General features: G+C 36.7%; 1 protein-coding gene across 1 annotated transcript; it reads right to left on the bottom strand.

Annotated features, from left to right (window-relative positions):
• Positions 1-2,500: 2,500 nt before the first annotated feature.
• On the bottom strand, positions 2,501-13,646 carry LOC115446849 (gustatory receptor for sugar taste 43a-like). Its single transcript, XM_037436614.1, has 11 exons — positions 13,606-13,646; positions 10,328-10,446; positions 9,342-9,456; positions 8,218-8,411; positions 7,913-8,060; positions 7,368-7,523; positions 6,960-7,097; positions 5,634-5,819; positions 4,884-4,993; positions 4,187-4,348; positions 2,501-3,582 (listed from the first exon to the last, which is right to left on the bottom strand). The coding sequence occupies exons 1-11, from the start codon at positions 13,628-13,630 to the stop codon at positions 3,520-3,522; spliced, it is 1,416 nt and encodes a 471-aa protein (XP_037292511.1). The 5' UTR covers positions 13,631-13,646; the 3' UTR covers positions 2,501-3,519.
• Positions 13,647-14,006: the final 360 nt, after the last annotated feature.

The following is a 14,006-nucleotide window of genomic DNA, read 5'->3' as shown; positions in this document are numbered from 1 at the left end:
TAGAAACTTTGTAATAACCGAATTCAATGGATTTTCAGAAAGACTGATTTAATTGGAGTTAGATTAAACGAACTCGTCATTCAAACTAAGTTCAATCTGTATTCATAAATGTATTTTTTATATGGGCATAAATTTTACAGATAGACGACAAAGTCCCCTGCACCTTATGATAAGTCAAATAACGTCTGGATAGTATCGATTGACGACATACGATTGCTCCGATAGTTAATATGACTATAGCGGTCCATTCGATCATAAGCAACAGTGACGAGGTTTTCACATTGTGTACGATGGTCGTTCATTATTCGTAAATATACATATTGTGCGCTAAAAATTTATGGAAGGAATGCTCAAGCTAATTTGCTTGAGGGACGGTTTTAAGGCCGGTAAAATTAATAATGATTACAATCCGATATTATAGCTGTTATTAAGGAGTAGAAGTCATTTAACATACGGTAATTCATTCGCTCGTTCGTTGTACTATAAAAATAATTATAAATCTGTAATAACTGCATTTTAATACTTCTCCACGTAATATCGACTGCAAACATTGCAACGAAAATACAGGCACGTTTTATTAAAAATATCGCACGAGCTTACGAACTTTTTATTGTTGCTCGTTCACATTTTATTTGGAAAGCCTTTTACGTTTTATGCCAAAAATATTTCCACTATTTTATATATGGACGTAACTTTATTGTAAAATATATTGTATAATCTTATTTCGATATGATTATAATGAACTTGCAAATTAATTGACGGAATAATGGGGCATCATAACACTTATTAATTAGGTCAGTTTGATTAAAACATTGATAGCCAAGAGCGGTGCGGCAGAGGCATGGGACTACTGGCAGTGTATTATTTGGCCTACAGTTTTGGAGGTTTTGGGTTCAAATCCTTCGCTTTGGTTTGTGTCTGTAGGACTAGATTCTCCGTAAAAGTTGGATATCCTAAAACTAAAACCTTTTCAGTAACATATTGATAATGTTTGTTGCGCCAACCCCAAATTAGAGTAAGATTAAAAGAGCAGAAGAAGAAGAAATAAAATAACTTTTACTAAAATTTCAAACGCCTTAATCTAATTTTATCTACCAGGACACCATAAGTCAAAACACATAACAACAAACGAGTCCACGACAAGACCACATGCGGCGAAAATTCATGTTGGAGCGCAGATGAAAATCTAATAGTAAAGTGGGAGGTGCATTGCGTTCGTTCACAGCGCACAAAGTTTTAATGTATATTTGGCGGTAAACGCAAAACTATGTCGCACATTGCACGAATATGAGAATTTGCGTTTAATGCAACATACGGACGGAGCGAGGCGTGATGTAAGCGAGAGCTAAAGTGGCTCGACACTTATGTGCTCCTGGTACTTTGAAGTTGTTTCTTTTTGAATACCGTTCTCTATGTGGATAAATTAAAAATGAAGACTTAAGCTAGTTTTATTGCATAACAAGTATTTCTCTTTTGTGGAGGGGTGTGGAACATTGTTTCATAGTTACGTCAAATAAAATGTACGTTTTTAGAAAATAGATTTTCATACTTTGTACATAAAGATTTAAGAGAGGCATAAAGAGTCCCAATCGCAAACTCCGCATAAACCAATTAAAATAAGTTATTTGGAAGTACGACAAAATAAAAAATATTTTGATTAGTTCATTTTCAATCAATACGCAGATAAATCGGATTGTATTCGTACATCAAAGTCGGCTGATAACTCCAAAAAATGGGTCTAAGAATAAGCAAAACATTTACAAAATTACACATAACTTTATTAAAACAAATCTATAATATACAAACAAAACATGTTACACATATTTTGACTTCACAGTGACAATTTCATTCTGAAATTCGGTTCACTGTTAAAACAGTAAACTGCACGCATTTCATGAAACTTTAACAAATTGTAGTACATTTTCGGCGCATATATTATACAGTCATTAACAGTCGCAGTAATTAATTCATCGTAGCAGGTGCAGATGGCGTTGGCAACTGGAGTAATCTATGTATACAATATAAATCTGCCGGTCACTTTGTATCAAAAACACAATTTTCTCGACGGAAATAATTGAAATGTACGGAAAAATATTTAAGAATTAGTTTTACTCCTAATTTCGGCCACGTAAATTTCTTCTACAATAGTTTTTACCCTAGTTTTTTCATATCATTTATTCTACTAAAACTAAGTACTAAGTGGGATCAGTGCAACACAATATTAAGTTCAGAAATTTTATGATAGATTAGTAAGTACTAATGTACTACGCAAGAACTTTCAGATATCTTCATACATACATACATACATACATAACATCACGCATTTATCCCCGAAGGGGTATGCAGAGGCGCAACTAGGGCACCCACTTTTCGCCCAGTATGTTCCGTCCCATGATGTGATAGGGGGCGAGCCTATCGCCATATCGGGCACAAATTCCAGACTCCGGGCTGATACTGAGCAGAAAAACCCAAATATCACTTTGCCCGACCCGGGATTCGAACCCAGGACCTCAGAGCGCTATTGTACCGGACATGCAATACAACTACGCCACCGAGGCAGGCATATCTTCATACTGAAGCTATAATTCAATAGTTTTATACACATCCAACTTGTTACAAATCTACACTTCAAAAATTGCAGTCACCTTGCAGTAATTACACGGTAAAAATTGCTTACGGAAATCGGCGTCTAAAAGCTTTCTAATCTAACCTCGCCTTATGTCAACAATCTCTATGCGATCTATTCTTGTTAGCTCACATAAATTGTTATTGTTACGTAGGATTCGAACGGAGGGTGTTCCGTTTTATATCTCATTGACCAACCAATGTCACTTTACTAAAGATGCATTATATGTATCCTAGACTACACTAAAGTGACTTTATGACATTTCGTTGTTAATTTTACTGCCAATACAAATTGTGTAATTTTAATTTATCTTTATATAAGTAACTTTTAATGACAATAATATTTATTCTCGTGTATTTGGGCTTGTGATATTTAAAACAATGTATGCCTACCAGGGGCATAGTAACCGCTTGGCTCATACCTACATTAAACTAAGCAGGTGCCCAAAAGTTGGCACTGCCCTGAAGGAACCCCAAACATATTTACATATAGGGCCCTCTTTGGCAAGCTACGCTACCGATGCCTACGTGACTTATTTTAAAACAACTTTAATGTTTAAAAAGTCACAAGTCAGCAATTTTGTATTTAATTAGCCGTGACAAAAAAAAACAGACGAAAATTTTAATGGGTCCAGATAACAGAAATTTAAGAAATTTGGGTTTAGATAACATTCAAAACAAAACCATAGGCAATAATTTTTTAACGCTACTTATTTAAATTGTTCAACTCTACGCCTTAATCTTAGAACCATAGAAGTTACTGTTTTGGTTATGATTTAAATTTTCGTCAGGTAATAAGGCTAAGATCAAATTATAATTATGACTAATATAATAATTTCTTCATTTGACTAGGAGCTCATAATAACAAAGAGTTATTTCTCTTTAATTAATGCATTATGTGCCGTATCTTTGGAACTGTATGAGAATCACCAAATACGTGGTCACCGCGCCGATAACCTGCGAACAAATTACATTGTTTTACTTTACAACACCTGATTATATTGTTTTGATAATAATTTTGTATTTGTAACATAACAAAAGATAGGATAGTGTGAAAATGTCATTCTATATAATTATTATATCATAAAATTGTCTATAAACACTATACATAAAATTAAAAACATAAATATGCAACCGTTATTGGATGAGGTATTTTTGACACTTATAATGAAGATAAAAGTTGAAAGACCGGAGAATCAAGGTGTATTGAACATTATAGTTCATCTTTTGTTGCTAATTATTATAATTCAAAAATAATAATGTAAATCCTTTACATAATATGACATGCATGTTACATACTTCTCCTCTTTTTAAATGTGTGTAGCAGTATGTAATCACTGTTATGTTCCAATTTGAAGGACATTATAGCCAGTATAACTACTGCATGTAATAAACACTTAACATCTCATGTCTCAGGATAGCGATCGCAGTGGAATACCAAACAATACTTTGTAATTTAAGGTGTTGGATGGTATTTCTACTATTTATAGGCGGTCGCATCGCTTACCATCAGGCGCAAAGAAAGCTCGTCTCGTCATTTAAAGCAAAAAAATGTACTTACAGAAGCCACTAAGGGTCTATCAAGTGTACACATCCCCATGGGTGAGTAGTTGACGCTCTGCAGCATCAGCTGTCGCGAGAACAGCTCCAATCGCGAGGGTAACACCCCATTGGAGGGCGTCGACGTCATCAGACGGCAGATCAGGCTTTCAGTTCTCTTGCCCTGAAGCACATTAACATTATGAAGAGATATATTTATGTATACTCAAGTACGAATGGTAACAAGGCCACCACTATAAGTTATAATTACCATTAGAGTTAATGTGGAGAATGATATTTCTACTGTAGATAGGCGGTCATATCGCTTACCATCAGGCGAGTGATAAGCTCGTCTCGTCATTCGAAGCAATAAAAAAAACTACTTTAGTATTGCTTTCTAAACAGTCACCGAGACTGCCAGGTGCCGGCCTAAATCTCTGCCCATATCATTAACCATCTTCTTGCTTAAATGACGGTAACGAATCTACAAATCGTTTGGAAATGTGCGGCGTTGATCTCTTACAATAAGATAACTTCCACAATTCAGGTACCTTCTACATTAAATACGACGGTGCAACAGTAAACAGGAAAATAACTGGACAAAATTATATAATTTTTTTATGGTCAATACTAAAGATCTAGAAAATCGGTATGAAGAAGGAGGCTTAACTTCAGTACCAGACTTTCTGTTCCTGACAATAATGGTATTGATTACAGACCTCGTTAGCGGTGTAATGGCAAGGCTCGACCAGTACGAACATCCGCAGCATATGCGTGCCGCACCAGAGGAACTGCAGCACCAGGAAATGGATCCTGTTCGTCGACACAACTGCCAACAGAGCTACTGTTTAGTAACTGTACCTGCTTTTGGTGAGTAATTTGATTCTTATTGTCATTTTTTGTATATCGGAACCTGCAAATGGGATACTAGAATCTCTTGGCTTAGCGACTGCAGGGGCCTGGAGGAAAGTTGTGAGGGCATATCTTCATTATTCCTTCTGTGGGTGGGAGGGGAGAAGACCAGTAAATGTTCGCAGGCCCTCATAGGCCTCAATGTGAATTGGTAACCATGAGGTATGCACACTTTACTGTGTGCCTAGAACCACGGCAAATTGACCCCCGTGCAAAGGTGTACATACAAAGTGGAGACCGAGGGCACAAGAATTGCCCCGCTAGAAATTTCTTATTAATTTGTGAAGGAAATAGCATACACTCACGTCTTTTATCCCCGAAGGGATAGGCAGAGGCATAATAGGTGCACCTACTGTCCGCCGACTGTATTCCGTCCCATGACGTGATAGGGGGCGAGCCTATTACCATATCGGACACAAATTCCAGCGAGGTAGTCAGGAGATAGACTTCATTTTAAATATTTATATAACATAAACTTCGATGTACGTCATGAAACAATAGTCATAAGTTGCAAAACCCCGAAATACTGATGATCAATAACTATTGGCAACACTAACTTAACTCCATGATGAGGAAGTAGGGTGTGATGATGAGATGCAGCAGCGTGGAGATAATGATGACGATGAGCGGCAGCCCGTAGCTGTCATCGATGCTGTGCACCACCTCGCACAACGTCCCGTACAGCACGGCGAGCCGGCGAATCGCCTCGCAAGGTGCTACTACTAAACGAGGTTCGCCGCTAACTGAAAACAATACGTTGACGCCTTCGTCAATCAAGGATTAAACAGACATATCTGCCCCTAATTTGTTAGGGTGCAAACGTATTGCATTATTGAATTCTATTCATCCATCGAAGATCGGAACAAAGACATCGTGTTGAATCAAACAAAAAATATATATCTATACTATTATAAAGAGGTAAAGTTTCAAACTTTGTTCGTAGTTCGTATCTCTGGAACTACTGAACCGATTTCGATTTTTTTTTAGTAATTGGAAGTTACAGTACTCCTGACACTATAGATTTGTCCCAGGAAAATATAAACCGGGACTTTTACCACGGAAAATTCTTTCTCACTTTTCTTGCGGGTGGAGCTGCGAACAAAAGCTAGTTACCTATAATTGTGTCAACTAAAACAAACAACTATAATTGTGTTATAACCAGTTTCTCTCTTTTAAATCGCAGACTCATTAAATTTTTATTATAACCCGTGTGATTTAACTTTAACTAATTTTAGCTTGGAAAAAATTACAGAAAAAGAATGAGTTACCCCACTAGCCCGAAGCATGGAAACGAATACTTTTCTTTAGAAATTTGTCCTAGTTTATTAAATACAAGGTGTTGCTTGCAGCTTCTTCCTCGTTAAAAGCCTTTTCCACTATAAAGGTCTCTAAATCACTGTACGGATTCATAGCTACCACTTGTACGTATCCTGTGCCATTTATTAAAGAAATCAGATTATAAAATTCCATTATTTCCCATGGTAGCAAATTACCAGGATAAGAAGTGGCCTGTGTTCATTCCCATGCTCTAACCATGAGGCAAATTTCATCCAAATTCGTTCAGTTATCTATGTTTACATCTAACAAACATCCAAATATTTACAAACTTTTGCATTTATAATATTACTTTCTTTTGCTCGCGGCCTCCCCTGCGTGAAAGAGTTTTCCGGGATAAAAGTCGCGCTTTATATTTTTTTGGGATAGAAAGTAGCCTATAACGCACCCAGGGTCTTAAACTATATCCATACTAAATTTCATAAAAATCCGTTCAGTAGATTTTGAGAAAATCGATAACATACAGACAGACAGAAAAGGGAACTTTGTTTTATAATATGTATAGATAATAAAAGTAAGATAGCAAGATGTAATTAGGATTTGCGTACCAATTCTTTTAATAATGACAGTAGATTCTTTGGTCGGCATCGAATCCACTAACAAGCTGACATTAGCCGACCTCTGCGAGACCACGGGAGACACTCGGATCGCGTAGATGTTTAGCGGTGGACACCTCGGTAGGTCTACTGCAATAGATAAAAACATAGTTACTACTTCTAAATTGAATGTTGGAAACCAAAAACTAGCATTCTATGAGCAGATTCAGGACCAAAATCAGGCACTATCTCCAAAAAATATTTAATGTATATTCACTTTAAATATAATAAACAAAACGAATTGTGAAGAAGATTGACCATCGCTTGTGTTTTAAAATCTCATCTAACCAATCCGTATAAGGTTCAATTATTCAAGGATTCTCTTATTCTATCTATCTGAGGTTTGTTTTTTTTACTTACCAGGCACAGCCACTTGGCGCGCGGTTAAAGCAAGAGCTTCATTAACAGCACGGAATCTAGCGTGCACTGACAATGCTGTGAATGCAAACTGCAACTCCAAAATCATCACCACATACCACAATAAATAGAAACCTATGTAGTTGAGCACCATGTCCCCTGAAACGAAACATTGAATGTACCAGGAGAGCAGAAGAGGTAAAGCGATATATATATATATATAAGATATATATATATATATATATATATATATATATATATATATATATCGAAGATATATTGAAGATTGATTAAATTGCAAGGTTTAATATTACGAAAGGCGATGGTAGTCATATTATCCTCTGAAGGGCTTTAAATTTAGTAATAAATTATGAGTTTTGGACAACACTACAAAGTTAACTAGTAACCGACAATATACACTTGCTTTTTCATAAGCAAAAAATAAATAGATGTCAGTTTTACAAAATATTCTTCATGCAATAAAATCTCAGTAAAATAATCATCTCGCGACACATAATAAAAATAGTTTACAAAGTTAATAAACTCACATTCTCGATCTACTTTCGTCGCTTGTAATGCGTAAAAACAGAAATCATCAGCGATTAAAACGGTAAAGAAAATCAGTATTGCCAATAAAATTGCGCAAAGTTTTCTCTCAGTGAGTCCGGAATACTGGCAGCCAATACTGTTGTCCACCTTGAAAGAGAAAACTTCTTTATGTTATGTGGTCCTGGTATGCGCAGAGCAAAGTTCACAATATTAAATTAAGAACAATTGATAAAAAAATGAATTATTCATTAATTAACTATTAATATTTATAATTTTAATAAGCAACTACAACATTAGCACCTACCGAAGCCACTTTCTCCATGAATCCGAGCATGATGCGCATGCGCTTCGGCGCCCCGTATACGCCGGCGCAGGCCGTCACCACCACCACCAGCATGTCACCAGTCGACACCACTTGGGTTATGCGTGATGTCATGCGCACCGACAACTCCACGCCCACCTGTATCTCCGCCACCATGCCGAAGACCGCTAGGATTACTGCAACCATAATTATGACTTCCATCAGGAGCCGTGATATTTTTAAATTACAGTAATTTAAATTACTGTTAAGCGAAGTTTATATTAGCAAGAAAACCTCCAGAAATCGACTTCAACAAGTATTTTTTACCAAGTAAACAATTACGTCAAGCTAACGTCTGGAATTTTTTTTAGGTTCTAGGACTTGCGGCAGAAATAATAAAAGAATGTATAGGATTATTGAAATATTGCTTCTGGTGTGCACGCATCTAAAAGTTCTTGTGCAATATATTGCTGCAAGAACTTGCTAGACGAAACTTAGTACTGATAATATTTTTTTCGCATGACCAAATGACTGCATGGACGGAAATATAACTTCAATAATATAGGGTATAGTAGATAAATAATAAATAAATTGCCCCTAGAGTGGTGAACATAACCATAATCAGAGTAAATTTTTCAAATCTAGAAACCTATACAAAATTAATTCACCCTCAACCTAGGATCTATCATTTGAATCTAGAATTACAGGATTCAATAAAACGATTAACGATAATTTCAATGAACGATCCCAATCTTAATCTTGGATCTGATACCAAGAATAAACCAATAAAAACAGTAATTTGTAAGTATATGAAATCTGTTCACTATTTTCGTGATAGATCGAAAAACTTAAACCGCCCTTAAAAAATCACTAACACACAAAAAAATATTTTACGTAACAAATATATACTGGTTACCAAGCGATTTCGAAAAAAAATCTATGGGTACCATTCTGGGGGTATATTCTTTGGTATAAAATAATTTTCCGAATCGCTTCAAAATGACCAAGTTCTGAGGTAATTAATATAAAAAAATGCTTATTGAATTAATAACCTCCTCCGTTTTTTGAATCATTAAAAAAGCGAATGCGGTCGCTAGTGAAAATGGCATTAAAAATGAATACTTTACCTAAAAGAGTTACCAGAATGTAACTGTAGACACACATCGCACTAGAGAGTGAGACAGAGAAGCCCTTCTCATGGGGTTTGAACCGCAGCGGCGCGAGTCCGAAAAGGCTTGATATCTGAAACATGGTTTACCCGTTAACTGATTAGATTACATGTGAAAAAGGTCGCAATTAAATTGGTAAATTGGCTAGAAGTGTATCGTGATGATACATAGGGACATAGACGTATATTCGCGTGACGATGGAAATGCATGCAAGTACTCACATCTGCCACTGCCACACGACGTCAGGAAACCCGCCTTGGTTATGCTGTTGCTCTCCGTCACGTTTGTCAGGACACCACACACAGTTAGTACACATAATGTAAGGATTATGGGTCCTGGGACATCTATACTTTCACAGTTATTGCATTAATTATGAAGCACGCCGGGGAACGTGCCGCCATCGATGCACCGAACTTTCGTTACTGGCGTCATCCGCTGGATGGCGCGGGCGTGTGGCCTCCCGTTGGCCAGCGGTATTGGTCGATTTAGTTGGCGGCAAATGCGTGCGAATTTGAATACCTTTCGCTCTCACACACATACCACCATCACGCGAATTATTATAGAATTAGTTTATTATTATAAACAACGGTTACGAAACAAGAAGCATGTAACCAAGAACTTGTGTTCTTGTAAAAACCTATTCGAAATAAGAAAACATTCGCTCGTGAACGATTTTGTAATATAAGCAATCATTTTTCTTCCATCTTTCTGGCATTAAAACGATCTAGAATACACATAATAAGAAGAAATAGGAATCTCCCTTTTTTTAAAGTTTTTTTTTTAATATTAACACAGTAGTGTGACTTTCCTGCAACTCGTGTTCATTAAAGAGAAGAAGTCCAAGGAATATATCAAGTATTCCAAATATAATTTCAATCCATTGACTGATAGTGCATGAAAGTGAAACCGAGCAAAATCAGATTTGCTTATATAATTTTACATACTCGTAGTATGAAGGCATGTGCTCCTCCCACTATGCAATAACTTGGATAGTCGGTCCCGTGATCAGTGGAGGGAGAACTGGACTCTGCAGTCGCCCCTTCCACCTTGGTCGACTCCAGACCTGGAAAGAGTAAGCATTTGATTGGTCTAGTGATAGCAACAGACTGTGTACAATTTCACCGGACGGATTTACAAATTATAAGTGTTCAACATTTAATTAAATACCAATAAATGCTATTTTTAATCGTTTTATCTGTCCATCAAATAAATTATTATCTGACTGGATACAATAGTGAGACAAATTGACAACTTTATACTCGTACATACAAGTGTCATTTTTAATTCGTTTGTTTACTTTATGCTACTAACAAAGTTTATCTGATTGTAAAATCAGCTCTAAATAAATAAAGTGAGATTAGAAAACCACGTTTAGATCAAGATATTTTATCCCTACAGCCACGACAATAAGATCTCGTTGCACTCGATGGTAAGTAGAGTAATAGTCCAGCTGGAATGTCGACCGACGAGAGATGATTACCTCTTGTTAGTCGACACAATTGTGCCGGCCTATTTGATTGATTCCTTCCTTACCGAATTTCGACCACGGCGGCCAATCTCAACGGAGATCAGCTAACGCAGGAGATATTATAGTGCACAAGTGTGTGCGCAATAGGCTGATCCCGGAAGGTCACAATAGGGTACCGGACTCATTTTTGTTCTTTACTATTATCAAATATTTACATTGTATAAATTATAACACAGGAAGAATTATTAAAATCAGGTAAGAAATCAACAAGTTATAAGTTTTAGAATGTTGGTGGAAGGGGTAATTAACAAGAAACAGAAAAGAGACGAAGTACCCACATTTGACGTCATCGGGAATAACGACGCGTGCGAAAGAAAGAGATGAAGCGATATTCCCACAACGCGCCCACTTCTGCACGTTACAATATTTGAAATATGAATTACTAGCCCATTTTTTAACCAATTTTAACGCAGTTTTCGCAGGGGTGCTTCTTTTTCGTATTATTAAGCATTACATAGAATAATGAACAAAATCAAACATAGGCCGGTTCCCTATTATGAGGGTTACTATGGCGAGTTTTATGCCTTGTGCACGGTCGCTATCCATGGGGATTCAAATAAATGACCACCACCTAATCGTCTATCTTGCCCTTAAGTTTCTTCTAACTCCCCCTACTGGCCCAATATGAAATTTTATACAATTGATTTATTCATCGTATCGAACATATTTGCGCTTATGAGTAGTCAAGGTACATGAGAATATTTAATTATAATTAAATAATATTTATTCCTGCAATTAAGTCGCTTATATAACTAAAAACATTTTATATTGTATATCAAATAGATGAGAGTACAAAGTAAACAAAAAAGCCAACTCGGGCTGGAAGGAAAGAAGAAATAAAAAAGAGGTTTATAATCTTCATAAAGATAAAGTGAGGAACGCGTCGCGATCCTCACCGGTGAGGATGATAAACGAAAAAGGCCCTAACCTAGCTAACCTACTAAAATGAATGTATTTAAAGTATTTATTTATTTTTATTTATCCTATTTCTCTTACAAATATTACAAGTATATTTAAATACAAGTATAGTAAGCGGCGATAGCCTAGTTGGGTGTGGAACGGACTGCCAAGACGAATGTCCGCAGGTTCAAATCCCAAGGGCACACACCTCTGACTTTTCTAAAATCATATGTGTATTCTTTGTGAATTTATCGTTCGCTTTAACGGTGCAGGAAAATATCGTGAGGAAACCTGCACATCTGACAAGTTCTCTATAGGAATTTCGAAGGTGTGTGAAGTCTACCAATCCGCACTAGGCCAGCGTGGTGGATTAAGGCCTAATCCCTCTCAGTAGTAGAGGAGGCCCGTGCCCAGCAGTGGGCAAGTATAGTAAGTTTCACACCCAATTAGGCTATCGCCGATATATGTATGATACTTAGTGTCGCAAAAAAAATTTGCTGAAGTCAATTAGCCTTTCACCCGTCGAATAATAAATTTGTACAAACAAATAATATTTTGTCCAGTCAATAACAAGTTTAAATACTCTTATTGTGAACTCGTGATAGCAAATTGTTATCAAAAATAGCAACAAAGTACTGAAGTCGCCGTGAGTATACAAATGATAGTAACCTAAATGTAAAGTACTCAATCAATGAGTTAATAAAATATGTGGACGGCAGCGTGGAAGGTAAGTCTCATGCTGCCGTTGACGCTGAGAGCGTCCTTCGGTTACGCGGGAGCTTCTGAGCCCCCCATAGGAGACGGGCCGCAACAGGCGGCACCGCGCAGGGACGACTGCGGACGAAAACTTAAACATTTCAGTCAGAGGAAGCCCACAGTCGTCCCTAATGCGCCGAAGACGGCCACCGCGGAGTTTTAGTTGGTATGCCGTGCGTGTATATAGGTTAGGGACTCGGCCCGGCGGTCACCCGAAGGTCAAGATCAAATCCGGGTGGCTCAACGCCGGGCCGTAAGGCACGGTGACCCCAACATAACCGCTCAGTCGCCCCTCCCGAAGGCTGGGCGGTAGTCATAAGGCACTTTCTCCGCGAAAACAAAAAAAAAAAAAAAAAGAAAAAGGTATCTAGGTTTCCTCACGATGTTTTCCTTCACCGTTTAAGCTAACGATAATTTAGTAACAATACTCACGTAAGTTTGAAAATGCCTTGGGTTATGAACCTGGAAACCTTTGGCCCGGTAGACTGTACCATTCTCAACTAGGCTTCTCCCTTAGTCCTACTTACTTACTTAGGCTTCCCTAGTCTAGCTAGGCTAGACTTTAGTTCGCATCGTATAAATTAAATGTAACAATTATCTACCAATATTCAAAATATTTAAAAAAATCTTCCACAATAACAATAAAATAAAAAAAAATTATAGAAATTAAAAATTAATTCGACTTATCCGAGACATTTAATAAGTTTATACTTTACTCAGTTTTATTCCTAATATTAACATATTCGAGAATCAAAAAATAATTAGTAATATATTAATTAATTTATTTATATTACAAATCAATTAAAATTTATAAAGTCCCATTTTGCAGAAAATGTTAAATGAAATATTACTTACCTGAGATAAAAATGTTTTTTTTACTGTCTATGACACGAAATAAGATTGTAAATTATTTTATTTACCATTTACTGCGTAATTCGCAAAATGTTTCTAACAAAACTGCACCAATAAAAACAGAGGTCTGACCATCAAACAATCTAATGAAACGTCTAACTATTAAAGCAAAAGCAGCAGTCTCACCATCAAAATCATCGTCTTCACTCATGTCACAACCGCGGCACGTGGACGCAACTAAATAAATGAAGCAATCAGAAGCTCATTAAACTTTATCTATCAATGTTTACAGCGCTAGGAAACTTTAATCATGCGATACGTCGAACACTTCAATAGTTATGTAATACGTGGGGATTGTAGTGAGGATTAAAAATGTTTGAGAGGGTTGTTGATTGAAAGAAGCCTGTTTCTACATGCTTGAAATGGTGTAATATTGTCGTAGGCAAAACTTGACTTTAACGGATGCTGCAAACAGATTGACATTTTTTGATAGGGTCGACAAAACACGCCTTTAAAGATTCTGTAAACGGATTGACTTTTGTGGTAGCAACGGCAAAATACACCTTAAACATATACAATCGTAAATT

Source organism: Manduca sexta, chromosome 9 (assembly GCF_014839805.1).
Source record: "Manduca sexta isolate Smith_Timp_Sample1 chromosome 9, JHU_Msex_v1.0, whole genome shotgun sequence".
NCBI classification, from domain to species: domain Eukaryota; kingdom Metazoa; phylum Arthropoda; class Insecta; order Lepidoptera; family Sphingidae; genus Manduca; species Manduca sexta.
The sequence above is the reverse complement of the archived record's forward strand: the minus strand, read 5'-3'. Positions and strand labels throughout refer to the sequence as shown.